A 22,500-nucleotide genomic window follows, 5' to 3' on the forward strand; every position below is an offset into this window, starting at 1 on the left:
TGCAAAGATGTTAAAAGCTAAAAATCATTTCATACGAATGAAATATGAAGGTATGCTAAAATTCTAATTAATATTACAATTAAGTAAAATAAGTCAGAATTGCTTTGGAACCTTAAGATTTTTACCAGGAGTATCTTGATGAAATGCTTGTATTCAATTAATGTCTATTCTACTATTTTCTAGATATTAGTTGAAAATTTCCCACATGAAAATTAAAGTTATGTACATGCCAAAACGCTAAACTAAAGAACAAAGAATTCTTTTATTTTCTTTACATTGATCTGTAAATCATCTTACCTTTTACAACTTTCGGAACATTAGAAAAATTTTAGAATTTCATCACGTATTAATGTTTTATGCAGAATATATGCCGAAAGAAAAAAGTAAAAAATCTTTGAAAGTTTATGCATCCAACTCACGCCAATGAATTTGAGATAATTCTGTGAAATGTCTTAAAAGTATTGCGAAAGCTAATGTGAACTCCGAAAATCTGTGGATTTTTCATTATGCCCATAACCGAAAAGTGAGTGATTCTGAAGTGATGACTACATAGAACAAAAATTCATTGTGAAACATTGATTATACCCTTCATTTAGAGCTCTTTCTTTTTTTCTTTTGTTTCTATTATCTTTCATGGTTTTTGATTCATTTGTTAAGAACCGATGAAAAGTATGTGTTTAAGGATAGAAATACCCGAAACGCAGATAATCAATTGAGAAATGAAAACGTTTATTAAATGAAGTGTCACAAACCACAGGAAAAGAACACCCTTTGAATATATAACAACTACTGATCTATCAGATGATATAAAGGCCTCCTCACTATAAAGAAAGAGAATAATAAAAGGGAACGATTGGTTAGAATGTTAGAGGACAAAAGACATAACAGCAACATGACTCTGAGGAAAAAGCAAAATTAAGATAGTCTATTGAATTCTTCTTTAATTCTTAACTTTACAAATCTAAGTAAACCTTTCCCTCTCGTTCGTACAAACAGATACGATTATCTAAAATGAGTATTGGTCTGCTGTACGTCATTTGGACTGCAGAAACATTAGCTGGTTCACTGTAAGAAAACTGCAATGTTGCAAGGGTTGAAGAAGGTTGCAAGGTCTTTGGTTGATGGATCTTACATGCTATACGTCTGCTGGAGCAACGGAATGATTATGGAGAAATTGAGATGTCTTTGTGAAAAACAAAGTCATATGTATTATATTGGGTGTGTAAATTCCAGCATCTTATAGAGTAAAGGCATCTATATTGCATCTATAAATCTATAGATAAAAGTATACAATATCATGCCTTGAAAAAGAAAATCATTACAACTAGTTTTCTGTAATTCAGATGAAGAATTAATCACAGCACATCCTTCGCCCCTGTGCTGATGTAAATCAAGACAAATTGCTCTCTCATTCTGTCCTCAAAGGATACAGAGATGTGAGTCTTGTGGTAAGCAAATAGAGGAAAGAAAAAACACAAACACATCGAGATTTACTCATAAAATCTGGGTTACATAAATCATGAAAAGTTAACACATAGAAAGAATCAGTGTAGACAGCAAAGAAGAGGATAGAAATAAGTGAAATGAAAGGAAGTAATTGAAGACTTAGAGGAAGGGGAGCTGAGATACCGTGGGGTGATATGATCTAGAGAGAGAGTTGATAAGGAAGTACGTGTGAATGAGAGAGGCGAAGGGAGAGGGGAAGGGTTGAAGGAAACGACAGAATGAAGGAGAGTGTCGTCAAGGGATGGACAGGGGAAGGGAAGGAGTGAAACTAGGAGAGGGTGAGAGTATGAGGAGTGAGTGGATAAGACTGTGAGGTGAGAAATGAATGGAAGGGTCAGGAGGAACATGAGAAGGGTGTGTTTGAACGTGTGTGAGGAGGAATGCATGGGGTCAGAGAGAGAGAGAGAGAGAGAGAGAGAGAGAGAGAGAGAGAGAGAGAGAGAGAGAGAGAGAGAGAGAGAGAGAGAGAGAGAGAGAGAGAGAGAGAGAGAGAGAGAGAGAGAGAGAGAGAGAGAGAGAGAGAGAGAGAGAGAGAGAGAGAGAGAGAGAGAGAATGGTAAAGGGTGTGGGAACAGAGACTAGTGGACCAAGAGCAGGTTTGGACTGGGCTGCCCTAAGGATGAGTTGAGCAACGATGAATCCCATGAAATAAAATGAAATAGTTTCATGTATCAACCATATATATATCATATATATATATATATATATATATATATATATATATATATATATATATATATATATATATATATATATATATATATATATATATATATATATATATATATATATATGTGTGTGTGTGTGTGTGTGCGTGTGTGTGTGTGTGTGTGTGTGTGTGTGTGTGTGTGTATTCCTTTGCAAAGTCTCCAATATATTACCGTGTTCTGATAGTTACAGTAGAGAATACCACTTCCTGATGGATACTCAGTACATCTGTCTCAAGACATTTAATAATATTTTCAATTTAAAGTCTTTTCGTTTACATGCGGTGAATGCAAAGATAAGCCTGTCTCAGGCTGTGTAAGGCTGTGTTCTTCATAACTACTAATACAATGTTCATTTGTGTTCTACATAACTACTGAAGAAATGTTTGTGTTCTATATAACTACTAAGAAAGTGCTCGTTTACAATTACAAATAATGTTCATGTATTGATTGTTAGGTTAAGAAAGTGTTCAGGGTCTGCACAGTTACTAGATATATCCTTGTGTTGATTGATAGATTAAGATGGTGTTCCATGTTCTGTACAGTAACCAGAAATATTCACGCATAATCATTTCGTAAAATGAGGTGTCAGTATTCATGACTGAAAACTTCTCATTGCTCCATCTTTCTACTTAGAGGATGGGGTGATAGGTGGGTTATGTAGCAAAGCTACACTTTTTGGAGGGGATATATAACAGAGCTCCTCTTTTTGTAGGGGGTATATGACAGAGCCTCACTTTTTTCATTGGGGATATGTGACAGTTTCTCTTTTTGTAGGGATCATTTGACAGAACCCCTCCTTTTGTAGGAGATATATGACAATGCCCTTCATGTAGCAGGAGGTAAAATGACAAACTCCTATTTTTGCAGGATGTATACAGCAAAACTCAACTTTGTTTTTATAGGGAAGGTTACGTGATAGACTTCCCCTTTTTGTAGGGTATATGTAGTAGGCCTCCTCTTTGACTTTGTACGAGAGGTTATATTGTGTAGTTCTTCCTTTTGACGGTGATTTGATATAATAATGCTTCTTTTTGTCTCTGTTGGGGAAGTTATGTGGCAAAGATCTTTCTTTTTGTAGGGAAAGTTTTCATGATACAGTTCCGATTAAGGTAAGGGTTATGTCCCCTTTGCGAGGAGGGACACATGTAAGAACTTTGGTTTAGACTCTGCAGGTATAGGAGACTTGCTTGTATACCGAATCACAGTGGGTCCGACCATTCCATGCAAATAATTCACACCAGCTAAAGGCTTATGAGGAAATCAGACATAAATCTTGGATTATCACAAAATGCAAAAGCAGCATTTCCTCCATAAGGCGCATTATCCTACAGTGGAGTCACCATATTGGAAGTGGAGATAACGACAACCCAATCACAAGCAGTGGCCCCAATCATTTGTGAATAATCGCCTCAAGGGATTAGAGATGGAAAGTCCAGCCTCGGCATGAGTTGTTGGGGCAAAAAAAAAAAAAAAAATGCTACAGGATTACTGAATACAGAATACCTCAACAAAAATAATAGGAAAAAAGAAATAACCTAACATTCATTTACTGACAGTGAAGATATGAGAAAGTCAAGGAAGATGAATGACGAAAAAGGACACAAGAACTAATTTCTGAATATTGGGTGACTAAAAGTAGAATACATCAACAGAAATTATGGAAAAAAGCGCAAAAATTGAAACTGGAGACGGTCATATATTGTTTCTTTATAAAGAAAATAATTATCTCGAGGAATTACCATACGCTGGAAGGAAGATATCAATCATTTAATTAATATTAGGCAAAAAATTCAAAATAAGATAGAATATGCTGTGAAAGAAAATCATAGAAAGGTGCAGCAATACATCACAGAATAGAACAAAATGAAATAGAATAGAGAATAGAAAGGAATAGAAGAGAGGTAGAGTGGAATAAGACGGCGGTCATTCACTAAATACTCAAAAACAAGAAAAACACATATTCATGGACGGCGAATCATTAAGAATTCAAAGAATATCAAATGAATAATAGGAGTTGGATTGTTGAAGGCAAAATATATGTTTATGAAAGAAATATGATGAAAAATAAAGGGAAGAGGAGACGAAAACGTATTGCAAAGTCATCGTAAAAGTAGTTCTAAATAGAGGACTTAGAAAATTATCTAAACGGAAAAGGAAAGGGAAAGAAAAGAGTGAGAGGAAGGAATTAGAAAGGGATGATAATTGCATTCTGCAATTGATAAGAATCAAGATATAAGACTCCCGGTGCATTGTAAATGACGAAGAAAATAATGAGTGGTGAATAATCATTGGTAAGGTTTGATAATTACAAAGACTTTAACAGGTGTGATGTGAGTCTAAGATGTTAGAGAGGGACAATAATAGACATTAAAGCAGTAGGGTTCAGTGGAGAAAAAACATTAAAGTAAAATCTGATGAATTGAATAATATAATGTGTAGTGATGATATTCGAACATTTAGACAGTAAAGTAAGACAAAGAAAGCAGGTGAGAGCAAAATAGATGTGGAACTGTGAAATACAAAATAAATGTTTATAAAGTAAGTGGTAGATGATTATTTGATCGTTGGTAAATGCTGTAAGGATGATTTAAGTAGAAAACAAAACGAAGGAATTATGTCACAATGACATCGAATAACAAAACACAAAGACAACAAAGTGAGTTATAGAATGCTAGATGATAATCTTTTTTTTTTTTTTATAAAGATGCATTTTAAGGATTTCAGAGAATTATGATAAATACAAAATATAAGATCTAGAAATTAAACAATAATACTAACACTTACACGAATACATGAATAAGAATATGCAAAAAGAGAAAAAAATCTATGAAATTATAGGAACTAAGTTACACAAGTAACAAACATTAGAAAATAGACATGCAAGAAAATGATATGAAATTATATGAACATTGTTGCAGAAGCAACAGATGTATCAATATAGATATTCAAGAAAGAGAATCATCGTTATTTACATCATAAAAGACTTACAGTGACAGGACATCTGGTCAAGATTAAAGACAAAATAAACTAAAAAATAAATGATAAAGGAGACAGGAAATTGTCGCAGATAATTGTTGAAAAAAATTGGATTGTTTGGGGAAATGTTTATTTAATACATTGTTAAAGGAAACACGAAGTCTATAATACTAATCATCAATGAGCCAGATTAGAGGTCTTAATTACAGTAGAAACTCAGGAAGAGGAAAGTAATTATTTTGATTTTTTCTTGAATATGCTTGATTAACTATGAGGGTGAAAGGGTAGTCATATAGATGATTCCAGTGTCCAAGGCTTTCCTGTAGACAAAAGATGATATTGACAAAGTTGTGCGCTGAATCTTACTGAAGCAAAAGTTGATTTCACATAAAATTGGCAATTAGACTGGGAGAGATGCAGATAGACTTAGACAAGTTAACAGATATCTGATTGGTTTATTAGATACCTAAATACTCATGTATGAATATCGAAAGATAAGTAAATGTATGCATGAATGAATTAACAAATGTCAAGACAGATGTATGTAACGATACAGTAGGTAGAAGGGCCGATCAGATAAACAGACATATACATTGGAAGACAGAAGCAGAAGCATATTGCCAAGTGATCACACCAACAGACATACAGACAATCAGGCAAATAAGCTAACTGACAGGCTGATTTACTGCAAGGTAGAAAAAATACTGGTATGGATGGAGAGACTCAGAAAAATAAACAGAAACAACAGGCAATACTGCATTTAGCTTCTACATTAATATATATTGAGATAGATGTAATTCCACGCTATGGCATCATCACACACATTTGGCTTGAGTGTGTTTGGGAACAGACAGAGGAAATCACACAACTTTTTGTCGTAACTCAGCGTGGTGTGAATGAATCTACAACTGTGTTTTACACCTGTGCAGTGTACCTGCGCGTTAAACCTGCGCGTTCAATGTGCGCGTCGAAACCGGCCTAAATCTGCGTATCATTCTTGCGCTTTATTCCTCTTCTAAAGTAAGCCTTAGGTATATATATATATATATATATATATATATATATATATATATATATATATATATATATATATATATATATATATATATATATTATCTTTACAGATCAGAAATGGGAATGGTCCAAGAACAGCCTTGCGGGATACCACTTTACTTCTGCCACATTTGACAAGGCACCTTTAGCTCATAACCGACGTTCCTCTTCATCAAGTTGATTTTCGTTACAAATCTGAAGCTATCTTGTTCGATGACTTGATTTCTTACCAGTTTCTTGTGAGGTGTCTGTCTCAACTACCTTGTGGCATTCAAAAATGTATAATCCTTCCCCTCATCGTTTTATTTAGACAGGTATGATCTCAGTCATCCACGAATTACAAGATATGGCTCAGACCATATCTTCAGAATGTAATAAAGAAAACTGATTATACTTTTAACACACTCCAACTTTTAAGAAATTTGATATTTCGATCCACATCTTACCTTACACGTCCAAGATTCTTACCCAATTTTCGCGTTATCTGAACTTCCTTAAAGGTTACTGTAATGCCAGAAATATTTGTGAACCAACGCATGGATCTACATTGTCAAAATCCACATATAGATAGTTGGTAGATTATAAGTAGATATATATACTCACTAGCTGAAGCAAAGACGAATACCAGCAACAGATGTAAATATACTTGCTGACCTCTCGCCATCTTGAAGATCTGAAAAGACAAAGATGAGAATCTTTTTCATCTAGCGGTTCAAGTCATCTTCTTTAACTGTTACAAATATGATAAAGACAATAATCCTTAAGCTATCATAACTACAACGGCGCTTGAGTCATCAGTTTGTCGGAGGGAGAAAGGCGGCCGAACGAAGTACCCAAAGGAGTGAATTATGAAAAACCTTAAGTAAATGACCTTAGTCTAACAGAGATTAAAAATGACCCTGAAACTCCCTATATTTATGGGTGATTCTCCCAAAAAGTCTTATTCCTTACATTGTTCATCTATAGTCTGTATGCTTCTTAGAAAGTACATATATGCTCCAAATGAGCTTTAGATTGTTCAACTATTATGTGTTTCTTTTAAACCCATCTATGTTCCACCTGCTCACTGGGAAGTTCATCTATGTTGTAATTGTTCTTTATTAGCAATACCTATCAATTGCATATGAACCGTTCTATGTAACTGTAGCCTTTGAACATCTTGTAATATATTCTAGGTCTTATACATCTTACTTTCAGGTGAATAACACTTTGATAAATACATAAGTACTTATATACATACATAAGTATTTATATACATATATACCTAGAAACTGAAGATTCTATATTTCAATTATACAGGATAGAGTACTTCCTTGATTGGTATATAGTTGTTATAAAAAAAGGTTCAGTGATGTAAAGAGGATATCAGTATCTAATTAATAGAGTTGGTACATGTGAACTTCTTCAGTGAAGTATCTAAATATTCTTTGCCACTGCTATATACAAAATGATACCTCCTTTCATATGAAAACAACTGATGAATTGAACCGTGTCACAAAATAAACTAGAACTGCTTCCCTATTTGATCAACATAATCGATATTTAGAGCACTGAAGTGATGGAAAGAATGCGATTTTTCCCTAAACAATTGATAAAATAACTGATATGATGAACTCCTTTAGTATAATGATATCCCTTATCTTTTTGCTATACTCAGTATATGATATCCTTTTTTCATGACCTTGATTCTCAGTTTTCTTGAAAGAATTATGCTTCAAAATACGTAAGGTACCTTTGTCTTTAATCATTCTTTACTGCCATACTACAAAACTATATACAGATCTTTATAAGAGTAGTTTGGTTAAAAAGCTTTATCTGATGATTTTTTTTAGTAAGGTATAACATCTAATACACGTCTGTGAATTGAGAGACATTACGGTCTTTGTAAAGTTTTAGCCTAATGGCCTTGTAGTTATCTTGAACACCTGAAGAAGGTGACCAAATTTTTCGACTGGTTGTTATACGTTAGTTTTGACGGCCTTGGTAAACATACCAGTCTACAGCCCTAAAGCCAAATCACAAAGTAATTAACCTTCCAAGCAACCAGTCGTTATATTGGTAAATAAGTCAAACTAAGTTGTATTTTCTTCCTTCTCTTACACAATTATTAGGAACTCGAACTTGGAGAAGTGTGTTACCAAAGGAAATAGATGAATAAATCAACATTTCTCATGTATCAATATAACGGCTGAAGTAGTGGACGCAATCTTTCAGAATCATTCTACATACAGTAATGCATTAATGACACCCTCAAAATACGATACTAAGAATACAATCGTTTTGTTCACAATAGGGCATCCTACAGTGTAGTATTGTAGATTTACAATATCTCAGCCAGTCTTTGAATTTTTTTCAGGTGAGCATAACATCTTAGAGGAAGTTGCAACATTTGATTTGAAGAAACAACTCAGGAGAGGACGACCGAAGAGTTAGCTCTGATAACATACATGTCCCTTTATCCTCATATATATACACACACAGATGAATTGATGAATGGAAATAGACAAAGGTGGAGTTAGAAGCTAGATAATCAAATTAGATGACTGGATCTGGACATATGTACAGAGTCACACATATACAGCGGAAGCAGTGCATCACCTCATTGCATTTCATGATATGAAAATTTCACGACACATAAACAGTTCACATTTACGCAATGGCCAAGACTCAATTATCCCCCGGGATATCGACAGCATATGAAATTAGACATCATTCCTATGGACACACACTACTTAGTTCTGAGAGTAGAGCTCTCACTGAATTAATGCTGATTAGCAATTACTAATTACCTGAGGGGGTCTGGCTAGGCCATTATCACTAGTTATCTAATCAATAATGATATCTTAAGAAGTAACTAGAATGAAGTTTTATGAGCAGCATATCTGCTACCCCAAGAATGTCATTATTACAGCATTGTTCACCCAGTAAGTAAATAATGTCATTAGCATCTTATTGTCATATTACACACACACACACACACACACACACACACACACACACACATATATATATATATATATATATATATATATATATATATATATATATATATATATATATATATATATATATATATATATATATATATATATCTCACGCACAAGCACACAAGTGTTAGAGGAACCGGTTTATATAAACTGGTGTCGTGTTTGAACACAAGCACGACTGTTTGAGCTTCTTGCTTTCCCACCCGTGGTCATGGTATTAAGGATAAAGATCCCTCACTACCATGGGGAACCCCCTCCTCTCTCTCTCTCTCTCTCTCTCTCTCTCTCTCTCTCTCTCTCTCTCTCTCTCTCTCTCTCTCTGCTTGTGCAGACAGCTCCTGCTGTAGTTACTAAGGGATCTTAAGACTCAATCTCCCTCCTGTTTGTTGATCTAATGTCTCAAAACAGGAATCGTTTACTTTGAAAAAGTATTGATATACCTTGAAGCAGTACTGATTTTCTTTGAAGTAGTATTAGTGTACTTCCAGGAAGTGTTGGTTAGCTTTGAAACAGTGCTGGCTTACCTTCAATTAATTTTGGTTTACTTTAAAGCAGCACTGGTTTTCTTTGAATAAGTATTGGTTAAGTCTGTAGCAGTATTGGTTTTCTACGAAGCAGTATTGGTTTACTTTGAAGCAGATATAGTTTTCTATCATTTGATATTGGTTTACTTTGAAGCAGTATTGGTTTACGCAGAATCACTATCAGTTTCTTCGTCATACTGTACTTTTATTCCTATGCTGATTATAAGACGACTACATTCTTATAGACTCACTAATTAAGCCAGACACCCTGCAATATCATAAACGGATTCATAATTCTAGCCACTTGGAGTGTTGGATTGCTTTACAGTGAAGGGAGAGCAGAGTTAAATAAGAAAATTAGAATTATATTCTGATTACTTTGATATATGTATGAAGTTAATAATAATCTGTGCTAATCATGCATATTGCATTATATAGTGCTAACATCAAGTATCTTCATGTGGAGTTCAGGTATAAGTATCCTAAAACGTTTTTGGATATAAAAGTAATCGAATCATTATTTTGTCCAGCTTTTTGATCCCTCCAACCAAATGCTCCGTCTAGGGTCCGCCCACTGATTACGTCACTGTATAGATTCCCTTGAATTGTCTTTTTTTATTGTTGTTGCTAAGTAAACACAAAGCTAAATAGCTGAATATACCGACGAAATTTATTCGTCTGCATTAATGGCATAATAGATATGGCCTCACAATACCGATCTTTTTTTTTCCCTACTGCATATATCAGATAATTATTGTTTATTTTAACTTATGTCTATAACTTGCAATAAAAAATATTTTTTTTTCTTTTTTTAGTAATGATTGCTCAACATATGTCATTATCTAAGGTCATTTGATATACATGCATATATTCGTATGTACACACACACACACACACACACACACACACACACACTGATGAATCAACCACACCCTATTCGCTGTTACCTTCGAAATAGTTTCATAGTTTTCTGAGTGATAAGATACGTCACCAGTTTCTTTTATATCAAACTCCAAGATACCAACTTAACAAGAATAGGATTATGCTAACATCAACCCACTTACTGTCCTCAGAATGACTCTCAAAATCTCATGTCCCAAATGATTCCAATTTACAACAAGGAAATCACAATAATAAATTGTTTACGCCAAACAATCGATTGGCAACACCAACACTTATTCAAGAGACCACATAATCTAATGAATGATTGTATTAAATTATTGCTGGAAATAACTGGGTGTTATTCTCTGGTACACGTGGAGATTTATGAGCAAAATCTAAGCAGGCTTGAAGGGGAAATATCTAATACCATACAGTTCAAAGGAAAGTACGATGATTATTACTTATATTAGACATTCATTTTCTATTACGCTATGGGATATGTATTAGCCATAAAACGCTCTTTTCACTCAAGACTTACTAGGCATACAAGCGTGTTTACTAGTAAATAGTTTCATCATACATAAGTAGTCAGACGCATTATTTTACTGAATATGACGTAGTATGTATTAACATAAACATTTCTCTACTGAAGTGGTGTACCAAGAAAGTTATTTTCATTTATTGTCAAACGGCCATCTTTTTTCATTGTGGATATATATATATATATATATATATATATATATATATATATATATATATATATATATATATATATATATATATATATATATATATATATATATATATATATATATATATATATATATATATATATATATATATATATATATATATATATATATATATATATATATATATATATATATATATATATATATATATATATATATATATATATATATATATATATATATATATATATATATATATATATATATATATATATATATATATATATATATATATATATATATATATATATATATATATATATATATATATATATATATATATATATATATATATATATATATATATATATATATATATATATTGAATATCATTTTGTTGCTAGCCTTATTACGTGTCTTACTTCAATCACACATTGATTATGCTGACATTTACAATGTATTTCTGTCTCTATTTTGTGTTACACTGTACATTAGAATAGTATTTGAATAATTGTATGTATGTTCTGCTTCATCATATCTCATATTCTATTCACAGTGACCGACAAAAGAATTTACACTAACAGTGAAATAGTTGTGTATGTATTTTTGTGACTAAATGTACGTGTTGAAAACTTCAGCCATGTGTTCATTATTCACAACTCGCTTAACTTGGAACCCGATAATTGCTCTTCGTACTAACTGCTTTCACCCTAACGAGGTTCTCATGTGTAGTAGTGGTTAAGGTGATGACTTTGAAAAATAGGGTGCTAACTAATAATTAAGGTGAATATAGAGAGAAATAGGGTATTGATGACAATAAATAGTGTAGAAATGGTAATAAAGAGGGTAATAAGAGAGGTATTCAGGATGAAAACATTAGGAAATAGTGAGGAACAGTATTATATAAGGTGATCATAGAAGCAACTGGGCTAAAGATAACTATCATTATGGTAGCAACAATAAGAAATAGGCAATAATAGAAGTAAAAATGGTAATTATGGTAGGTAATAGATAGGGTGACGATAGTATTAAACACGGTGATAACAATGGAATGGGTTGGAAACAGCAGTAGAATTGGGTGAGAACAGACTGAATAGGGTAATGAATATGATCAAGAGGGGAGGAGCAGTGATGAGTGGTATATTAGACGGAATATATATATATATATATATATATATATATATATATATATATATATATATATATATATATATATATATATATATATATATATATATATATATATATATATATAAATATATATACATATATATATATACATATATATATATATATATATATATATATATATATATATATATATATATATATATATATATATATATATATATATATATATATATATATATATATACATATATATATATATATATATATATATATATATATATATATATATATATATATATATATATATATATATATATATATATATATATATATGTATATATATATATATATATATATATATATATATATATATATATATATATATATATATATATATATATATATATATATATATATATATATATATATATATATATATATATATATATATATATATATATATATATATAAAACGTAGATGCATAATGAGCTACACAAATATAAAAGCTGTCTATAATCTGCTAGATAGCTGAGGCCGGCATAATCAGAGCCCGTGACGCAAGCCCTACGAGTGAGGACATTGCCCTTGGCGTCCCCCTTCGGCCAACGTATACTTTTACTTAGTATCCTGAACTACCGCAGCTACAGGGGGTGACAGTGAGGTGCCACTGTTGTGTGTGCACAGGATCAGGATGCAGGCACCGTCAGAAGACACAGAGGGAGGTACTTGTGGTGAAGGAAAAACAACAACTCGACTACTCATCGCTTACTGCGCAAGGCGACCTTGGTTCACTCATGCTAAGTATGAAGTAAAGAGTCTTTACTTATAATGGGTCAGTTTACGTGGCTATCATATCAGTAGATTGATTCTTGAATAGATATTGTACTTACTTGTACCAGATGAACGTTTTTCGCTGAAGCATGTGTTGCGCAGACAGTGTCGATTTTTTTCGAACCGCCGGAACGCTTCCTATATTGATTTTCCTTTACGTCGTAACGTCGTAAAGTCTTCTTTTAGGGTTGAAATAATTCAGGCACGATCGTCCGCATCGGTGATCGCTCTTGCTCTCGCCACACACGTACTGATTATAGTTCGAACAATCACGATTTATGCCGAACGCGAGTCTGTTTCGTTCGACCCAATATAAACCAATAAGGAATCGTCTCAGAGCCAGTCGAAGCAGCTTCGTTCACAGCTACAATCCACTGCCGTTTCTTCCACACACACACACACACACACACACACACACACACACATTCACACACACATACACACACACACACACCCACACCCACACAGCACCTCTTTACACGCATTCCACACCCCAACCCTCTCGCCCTACCCTATCAATGGCTTCCCCACTAAACAAATTATCTTTTTTTTTGGGTGCCACTCTCTCCCTCGCTCAACTACAACCCTTCCCTAAACGGACTTTTCTACAACTGTCATCTTACCCGACCCTCATGGTGATTCAATCCCCGGCAAAACGTCCTGTCTACCACTGTTCCTATTGTCTTTATTTCTGTTACCATCTTTATCACTCCCTTTTTTTTGTTACTCCATTATTCCTCAGGTCTTCTGCTACTCTTACCCTAAGTCTTCACGTATCTGAAGAAAAGATATTTCATGTCATGGTCCTCTGCTGGCTCCATCTCTTCTAGTGTCTGGCTTGTAGCCCCTCTGATGATTATTGTAATTTCATATGTCTTATTATCAATAAAGACGAAACATTTTTAAGGTTATAGATACTGATTAATCATGCTCTAATATCATCACATTCTTCTAGTTTTCTGATGATTATATCGTCTCACTCATCTTCAGATTTCTTTCCTCATTTTCGTCACAGCTTGTGTTCACGTTCACGCAGCAAGAGGAAGGTGTTATCCATGTTTTTCGTTTTCATTCTTAAAACATTCTTACTAAATTATGTTTTTTAGATATGAGAATGTTTTCTCTACAGCACTAATGTATATGTATATATATATACACAGACACAGACACACACACACACACACACACACACACACACATATACATATATATATATATATATATATATATATATATATATATATATATATATATATATATATATATATATATATATATATATATATATATATATATATATATATAAATATATATACACACATATATATATACCAGGGACAGGAAAGACACACCATTAATAGCCCAAACGCCAGTCAGGTTCTTGACTGCTTGACAGAACGTACAGATGTGAGATGAAACACGACACCACTACATAAAACTCGTGTCCTTCACTATAACATACCCACGCCAGTCAAAACCCTTGCATGACAGTCAAAGCAAGAGGCTCAACCGAGCCAAGTGTCTGCCATCTAAAACAAGTGTACCTTCAGTTGAACTCCAAGACCTGCAACTTTAAAACACTGATGTGATTTCAAAACGGATATGTACTTAAGATAAAAGCACTTTCAATTATTCCACAATACCTGCAAATTTGAAGCATTGATTTACCATAAAACTTACGTTTGCCACTTAAGATAAGTGTATCTTCAGCTGAACCACAGAGCCTGCCTGAGCTGATACACTTATTCATTATATAAGACACATATGCACCTATGAAAGCAATTTACTTGGCAGATGAATCACAAGCAAATACGTCTAATGAAGCAATTTCTTGGTTATAAAGTAAATTTTCGAGACGTGAAGGAAAGGCTCATAATTAGATTTCTTTGTATCTATGATATGAGGGCCTTTTCGATACCCTTGGAGATGGAGGGGTGAAAACAAGATATATTCTAATTCTTAAATCATTCATCTATATACACCAGTAGCAGAACACATAGCTACTAGATATGTAATGTATATGACACACTAACACCTATAAAACTTAGGATATGCACAATGAAATGCAATTCAACAGTTATAAGAGTCTGGACAGTTTAGATGATTAGCATAGCCTTCAATGTCTTCATCACAGCATATCCATCACCCATTCTTTCGTGAGATGTTGCATGAGGGTAATCATACTGAAAATATCAAATAACGAGAGTCTGAAAGGGATAATTCAGATGATTTTCTTAGCCTTCTGTATCTTTGTAAGAGGCCAAAATAACTCATTTTTCTCTGTTGTCTTTGTCACACCATCACTCATATTTTCCATGAAATGTTGAGGGAGAGAAATCTTTCTGGAAATAATGGAAAGAAAGAGATGCGGGAAAGAAAATCACCACAGAGTTAATTCTGTGTTCTGGCGCCAAAACACAAATTGCTTTAAGCTATAATGACGTAAGCGTCAGTCATCTAATCAACCGGATTTTTCAACTTCAATTTGTTCTTTTATGGTCGAAATATTTTTTTTGTTTGTGTAATGAGTCCGAAAAACTTGATTTGGAAAAGAAAAAACAAGGAAAAATATTATGTTTGTCCTTCCGCATTTGAAGCAGCAGAATATTTCATGGTTATATGAATGTTATTCTTTTATACCTAATGTAGAATGAACAACAGAAGCAAAAGGAATATTTTTGAACTAGTCATTGAACTTCATAATTTCCAGCGTTATCTATGTCGCTAGTTAGAATGAATGACGCACGAGAGATTCGAAAACATTTCCAAGAGTTTGGTTATATTATCAGGAATTAGCTAATGAGTAAGGATATAGAAAGATTGTTTTATTTAGGTCTTAATCCTTTTATGTGAATACATGTCTTATAATCCTAAAAGAGTGGACTCGATCTCTTAATGGACGAATATTTCTTAAAACAAAACTACTTCAAAGATACGTTTAAAAGCTGACTTTATAAGCCTTTGCTTCAAGTCCACGACTGTCATTAATTGTCCTCTTCAGTTCCATGCAGTTGTATGCTTCTCCTCTGCCACTACACTGATTTCAGAATTTCTGATCTCCACTATCATAAGCAGCCCCAAAATGATCTAGTAGTCTATAGCTGCTTGAATTCTATTTCATTACTTTATAGAGAGCAGTTGAGATTTCTCTCTATGGAATTCACAGCGTTAAAAAAAGATGAAAAAGTGCATTGTAGCTTCTACGATTGTACTGATTCGAAACTCATTCATATTTTTTTGGGAAAACATGATCATTTGATGAAGAACTAATCATGGTATCTCTGTTTTACCAGTTGTTAAAGGATACGTAAAGGAATGCAAACAGCAACAGACATTGAGTCCTTTCCATAGTAGAAATCAGGAACACAAGTGAAATACCTGAAATCTTTGTATCTGTGGAGGAGAAAATTTAAACAGTCATCTACTTGAAGCTAAGTATTGTCTTAAGTCTATTTCAAACTTGTTATTGGTTTCAGTTCCATATTCTTATGATTCTATTCAAGAGAAAAGGTACCCCTTCTACAATATAGCGAGACGCCTGCACTATAATTTTCTTGCTTAATGATAGTAAAAATTTCTTACAAATGATTAGCTTATAGTCCACGACAGGCTATGTTTCCACCTCCGTAGATTATGTTGTTTTAAGATATAAGACACAGATACTCTAGCGTAAGCCATTTGTTAATCATTCAATTGATTATGTATTCAATATTTTCTTTTAACCAGTGTAAAGTTATTCAAGATATTGCTTGTAAGAAAATCAAAATCAACTACAGAATCTAGTCCCAGTCTCCTAACTAGGGCTAAAAGGCCCAATATAACTCAAACCATTGATGTAAACACAGGTTATGAAATACATTCATTGGCTATGAATATCGACCAATGGATCATAACAATTGACTGTGCCTTCCACTTTCTAACATTCATTCTGGTATTCCTACTCTAAAAAAGACCACATCCATTTGATCTACTCGGTTAATCGATATAGATATTAGATATAGATATGATTCCCTATATGGATATGCTCCCTTAGTCTAGCATATTCATAGAATACAGGCGCCAATCCTGTACCCATGAACAGACAAGGGTGGCCCCATAATTACCATTAGAATTGGAAGAAAAATATTATTCTAGAGAAGAACAGTCTCAAATATGCTGACTGGCGATGAATTAAAATTTCGAAAAAACAATGGGGCATTTTTTGTTTTTGTTTGGAAAAAAGCACCAGGCGTGCTTTTTCTGGGCAGAAGAATTCCACTGTTTTTTATTTTTGTTGTTTTTTTTCCTCTCTCTCTTGTTTTTCCTACTCATTAGAGGCCGTCCTGGTCCTATTATTGCTGGTTAAATACGATGGCTTAATTAAGACTGTGTCAGCTGATAGTCATATTGTAGAATTGGTTGCTTAGTAAATACGATTAGAATTAGATAATGCCTTATCTATGAAAGCATTCTTCTTGGCGAGGACACATCAGGAACCAAACCTAGGTATAGACTCCTCTCCTTGTTTCCTCTACTTATTCTTTCATTATGAAATAATAATACAGTGACCTTAGGTGATCTTAAACATGTGTTGAATCTAAACGCAGGTACCGCATGCAAACGTAACTATGATTACACCATTACCACAATTACTTTACTTATGACATGACATCGATACAGTTAGTCTATATAAAGTGATTACCGATGTAGAAAATCGCCGAAGAATCTAATACGTGATGATTATTTATCTGATCTTGAGTGATAAGTCCAACACTCACGCTGCGCCATACTTAATACAAGATTTAGTTATATGAACTAATCTGCTGCTTCTGAAGAATCGATGATTTAATGATATTCGGATGAAAAAAGATGTAATTAGGTTAAGGGAGCTAACGATTCAATAGGTGGTACAGGAGGTCTTCATATTATCAGTCTGCTGAGCTCAGGTAGGGCTCTCAGTGTCTCTGTAATCCTAAATGAATTATCAATAGCAAGAAAACGCATCCTTAAATAGGTTCTATACAATATATTTATCACATAGCACCTGATTTCATACCTAATACTATTATTATGACAAAAAAGTATACAAAATCTTTTTTGTTATACATACGTTGATTTGAGGGAGATCGCTTAATGCTCAAAAAACTGTTCACATCAAGAAGTATTCTGAAACCAAGAAAGTCATTAATATGCCGAAAGATGAAAATGCAGCATATCAAAAAAGTGTTGAGAAAGTTCTCCAAATGGACAGAAAATGTCTCATAATGTCTCACAACAGTTCAAAATACCTTTAAGATGCCCTAGATTAATAAACTTTGGGACCGGCATGTGAGGGCTTGACCACTTGGGCTTGCCATATATAAATCCAAGATAACAACGTTGCTGCTTGTGTGGACAGAAGTCACCCTTCGTTATATAGTAATCTGTACATGACTGAGGATTACACATGCCGGCTTCCACTGCTTCTGGGTCTGGTTCCATGAAACTGTTAGTGAAGGTATATGGAAATCTGAAATTGTGGGATTAGCAGGAACTCGTCAAATAACAGCTTTCGTATTTTTCGTCTGATATACAGATAATGGTGAGAGAATGTGCGGGAGAGAGAGACACACAAGAAAGATGAGGGAAAATGATAAGAGAGATGAATCCTGGAAAATGGTGTTAAAGATAAAGATCGAGAGAGGAAGAAGAAAAAGAAAAAGAAGCTAAAAGAGATAATGTTGATTAAAAGAGATGAAATAAGAGAAAACAGAAACAATAAGCAAACAATGAGAAAAAGAGAAATAGAAAAAAGGGAAAGAAATATCAACATCACTGGTAATAAGACTCATAGTATTGGACATGGTTTAAGAGAAAAAATCTGCTGATGGCAAAGTACCAACTGAAGAAGGTGCTATGCATTTGGAGAAGAACGGGCAAAGAGAAACAAAGAAAGAAGCGAAGTGAAGAAAGCTTCATATGAAATAATTTTTACCAGAAACTGTTAAATGCTCTGGAAATGTCAAAGGCCACAAGAAATTCAGCAGATAATTACTGGAGGTATATCACATGGGGGGAGAGATCAACAATAGACCTTGCATCAAAATGCTGTTATACGTCACTTAAGAGAATTGAACGCGAATCTACATTTCTAAAAGCATGAGACTTATGGAGATTTCTTGGTTAAAGCTTTGGGTATGGCAAAAGTGAGATCAATGGGTTGATAAATGGGAGGATTAGAACGATTCCCTCATTTAAGGATGTGTGTGCACCAAAGACTATTTCCAAGATGTGAATGTTTGGGCTTTATGAGAAAGATGCAAGCTTGTTAGGATCGTTATTCAGCTCAGAGGCATTTTCCTTCAGGACTTGAGGAAGTGTTCCATCTGGGCGAAACTCCTTGTCTACTTACAACTCGTAAAGGAAATGGAAGCCCATATTTTGAAGGCAATATAGGAGAAGCTATAGATTCCATGGGACGAAGACTAAATCGAAATAGTCAGTAATAAACTTAATATGTAGAATGAAAAGTTAAGACAAGATGAAATCACTGTAGATACCCATGTTTCCTTTAGGCGTACTGGACGTGGATGAGTCTCTGAGTAAATTGAAATGCTCTATACAAGTGGGATTCTAGACTGATGGATGTTGTAGTTTAGTAAAGGATATCTATAGTATTAGAATCAGCAAGAGTAGCATGAGTTTCTATTGTTATCTTTTTTAGGATATCCAACATAAGTTAGATAATAAGTTTGTGTTGATATGATATATCATACACGGAGCCTACATATGAAATATGAAATTATATTAGATCATTTCTTAATAAGGCAGAACATCCACAGATGTCCAAAGCTTTTCACAAGAGCACTTTTGCAGAGGTCCAGGGCATTGTGATACATGTATCTCAACACATATCCTATTTGTATATTGTCTTGATGGCCTACGATGTTGTATTGTACCATCATAAAAGTAAAATGTGAAGTACCGCAACCGTAGAGTTTATCTACCTCCACACTAAGTAGTACACTTTAGCCACGAGAATTGATACATGACCTTAGATCTTTTAAATGGGTTACGTTTTGTTCTGAGATCCTATTTCTGATAGCATGAATAGGTTTTTCAATATGATTTCTATACTCAGCATAGCAAATACCACAGATGATTTGAAGACTCCTTACTCTGTCAATGCAGCGTATGTGTTAAGGAAACTTAGCAATTCCTTGTTCCATTTCTCTTCCTGCTAACCTTCATTTCAGGAGCTCTGAATAAGGGATAGTTTCTTAAATGATTTCACTAATTTCTAGTTTGTAGCTTAGCCCTAGGGATAAGGCAGGGAGAATATCTCCTAGGAATAAACCTGTGTGTTATCAAGGGCGATTAGGATGGGAGGGAGTTGGGGAGGCTGAAAACCCTCCCTTAATTTTCAAAAGCAAAAACAGATGAAGCTGCTAAAGAGGATCTTTTTTCTTCAAGGTTCGGTCGTCTGTTTCCGAATCTACCTTTTTAAAGGGAAGAACAACCATCTGTTATGAAGTGTGAGAACAATGATTACAACAAAAATAGTATGAATAATAACAAAAATAGCAATAATAATAATAATGATAATAATAATAATAATAATAATAATAATAATAATAATAATAATAATAATAATAATAATAATAATAATAATAATAATAATAATAATAATAATAATAATAATAATAATAATAATAATAATAATGATAATAATGATAATAATAAAGATAATAATAATGATAATGATAATAATAATAATAATGATAGTATTAATAATATTAATAATAATAATAATGAAGTTGTTAGAAGCAGTGAAAAGTTTTTATCGAGGATGTAAGGCATGTGGACGTGTAGGAAGAGAGGAAAGTGATTGGTTCTCAGTGAATGTAGGTTTGCGGCAGGGGTGTGTGATATCTCCATGGTTGTTTAATTTGTTTATGGATGGGGTTGTTAGGAAGGTGAATGCAAGAGTTTTGGAAAGAGGGGCAAGTATGAAGTCTGTTGGGGATGAGAGAGCTTGGGAAGTGAGTCAGTTGTTGTTCGCTGATGATACAGCGCTGGTGGCTGATTCATGTGAGAAACTGCAGAAGCTGGTGACTGAGTTTGGTAAAGTGTGTGGAAGAAGAAAGTTAAGAGTAAATGTGAATAAGAGCAAGGTTATTAGGTACAGTAGGGTTGAGGGTCAAGTCAATTGGGAGGTGAGTTTGAATGGAGAAAAACTGGAGGAAGTGAAGTGTTTTAGATATCTGGGAGTGGATCTGGCAGCGGATGGAACCATGGAAGCGGAAGTGGATCATAGGGTGGGGGAGGGGGCGAAAATTCTGGGAGCCTTGAAGAATGTGTGGAAGTCGAGTACATTATCTCGGAAAGCAAAAATGGGTATGTTTGAAGGAATAGTGGTTCCAACAATGTTGTATGGTTGCGAGACGTGGGCTATGGATAGAGTTGTGCGCAGGAGGATGGATGTGCTGGAAATGAGATGTTTGAGGACAATATGTGGTGTGAGGTGGTTTGATCGAGTAAGTAACGTAAGGGTAAGAGAGATGTGTGGAAATAAAAAGAGCGTGGTTGAGAGAGCAGAAGAGGGTGTTTTGAAATGGTTCGGGCACATGGAGAGAATGAGTGAGGAAAGATTGACCAAGAGAATATATGTGTCGGAGGTGGAGGGAACGAGGAGAAGAGGGAGACCAAATTGGAGGTGGAAAGATGGAGTGAAAAAGATTTTGTGTGATCGGGGCCTGAACATGCAGGAGGGTGAAAGGAGGGCAAGGAATAGAGTGAATTGGAGCGATGTGGTATACCGGGGTTGACGTGCTGTCAGTGGATTGAATCAAGGCATGTGAGGCGTCTGGGGTAAACCATGGAAAGCTGTGTAGGTATGTATATTTGCGTGTGTGGACGTATGTATATACATGTGTATGGGGGTGGGTTGGGCCATTTCTTTCGTCTGTTTCCTTGCGCTACCTCGCAAACGCGGGAGACAGCGACAAAAAAAAAATGATAATAATGATAATAATAATAATAATAATAATAATAACAATAATAATAATAATAATAATAATAATAATAATGATAGTAATAATAATAATAATAATAATAATAATAATAATAATAATAATAATAATAATAATAATAATAATAATAATAATAATAATAATAATAATAATAATAATAATAATAGTAATAATAATAATAATAATAATAATAATAATAATAATAATAATAATAATA

At 33.7% G+C, this 22,500-nt stretch overlaps 1 protein-coding gene across 4 annotated transcripts in view; it reads right to left on the minus strand.

The window, feature by feature from the left end:
• Window positions 1-22,500, minus strand: part of LOC139748059 (uncharacterized) — a 108,570-nt gene that overhangs the window by 27,241 nt on the left and 58,829 nt on the right. For all 4 annotated transcript variants that reach the window (XM_071660642.1, XM_071660641.1, XM_071660640.1 and 1 more), the window contains one exon: window positions 6,849-6,918. In XM_071660642.1, the coding sequence (XP_071516743.1) occupies window positions 6,849-6,909 (61 nt within the window). In that variant the 5' untranslated portion in view covers window positions 6,910-6,918. The remainder of the gene's footprint in view (window positions 1-6,848; window positions 6,919-22,500) is intronic.

This window comes from Panulirus ornatus, chromosome 72, assembly GCF_036320965.1.
Source record: "Panulirus ornatus isolate Po-2019 chromosome 72, ASM3632096v1, whole genome shotgun sequence".
NCBI classification, from domain to species: Eukaryota; Metazoa; Arthropoda; class Malacostraca; order Decapoda; family Palinuridae; genus Panulirus; species Panulirus ornatus.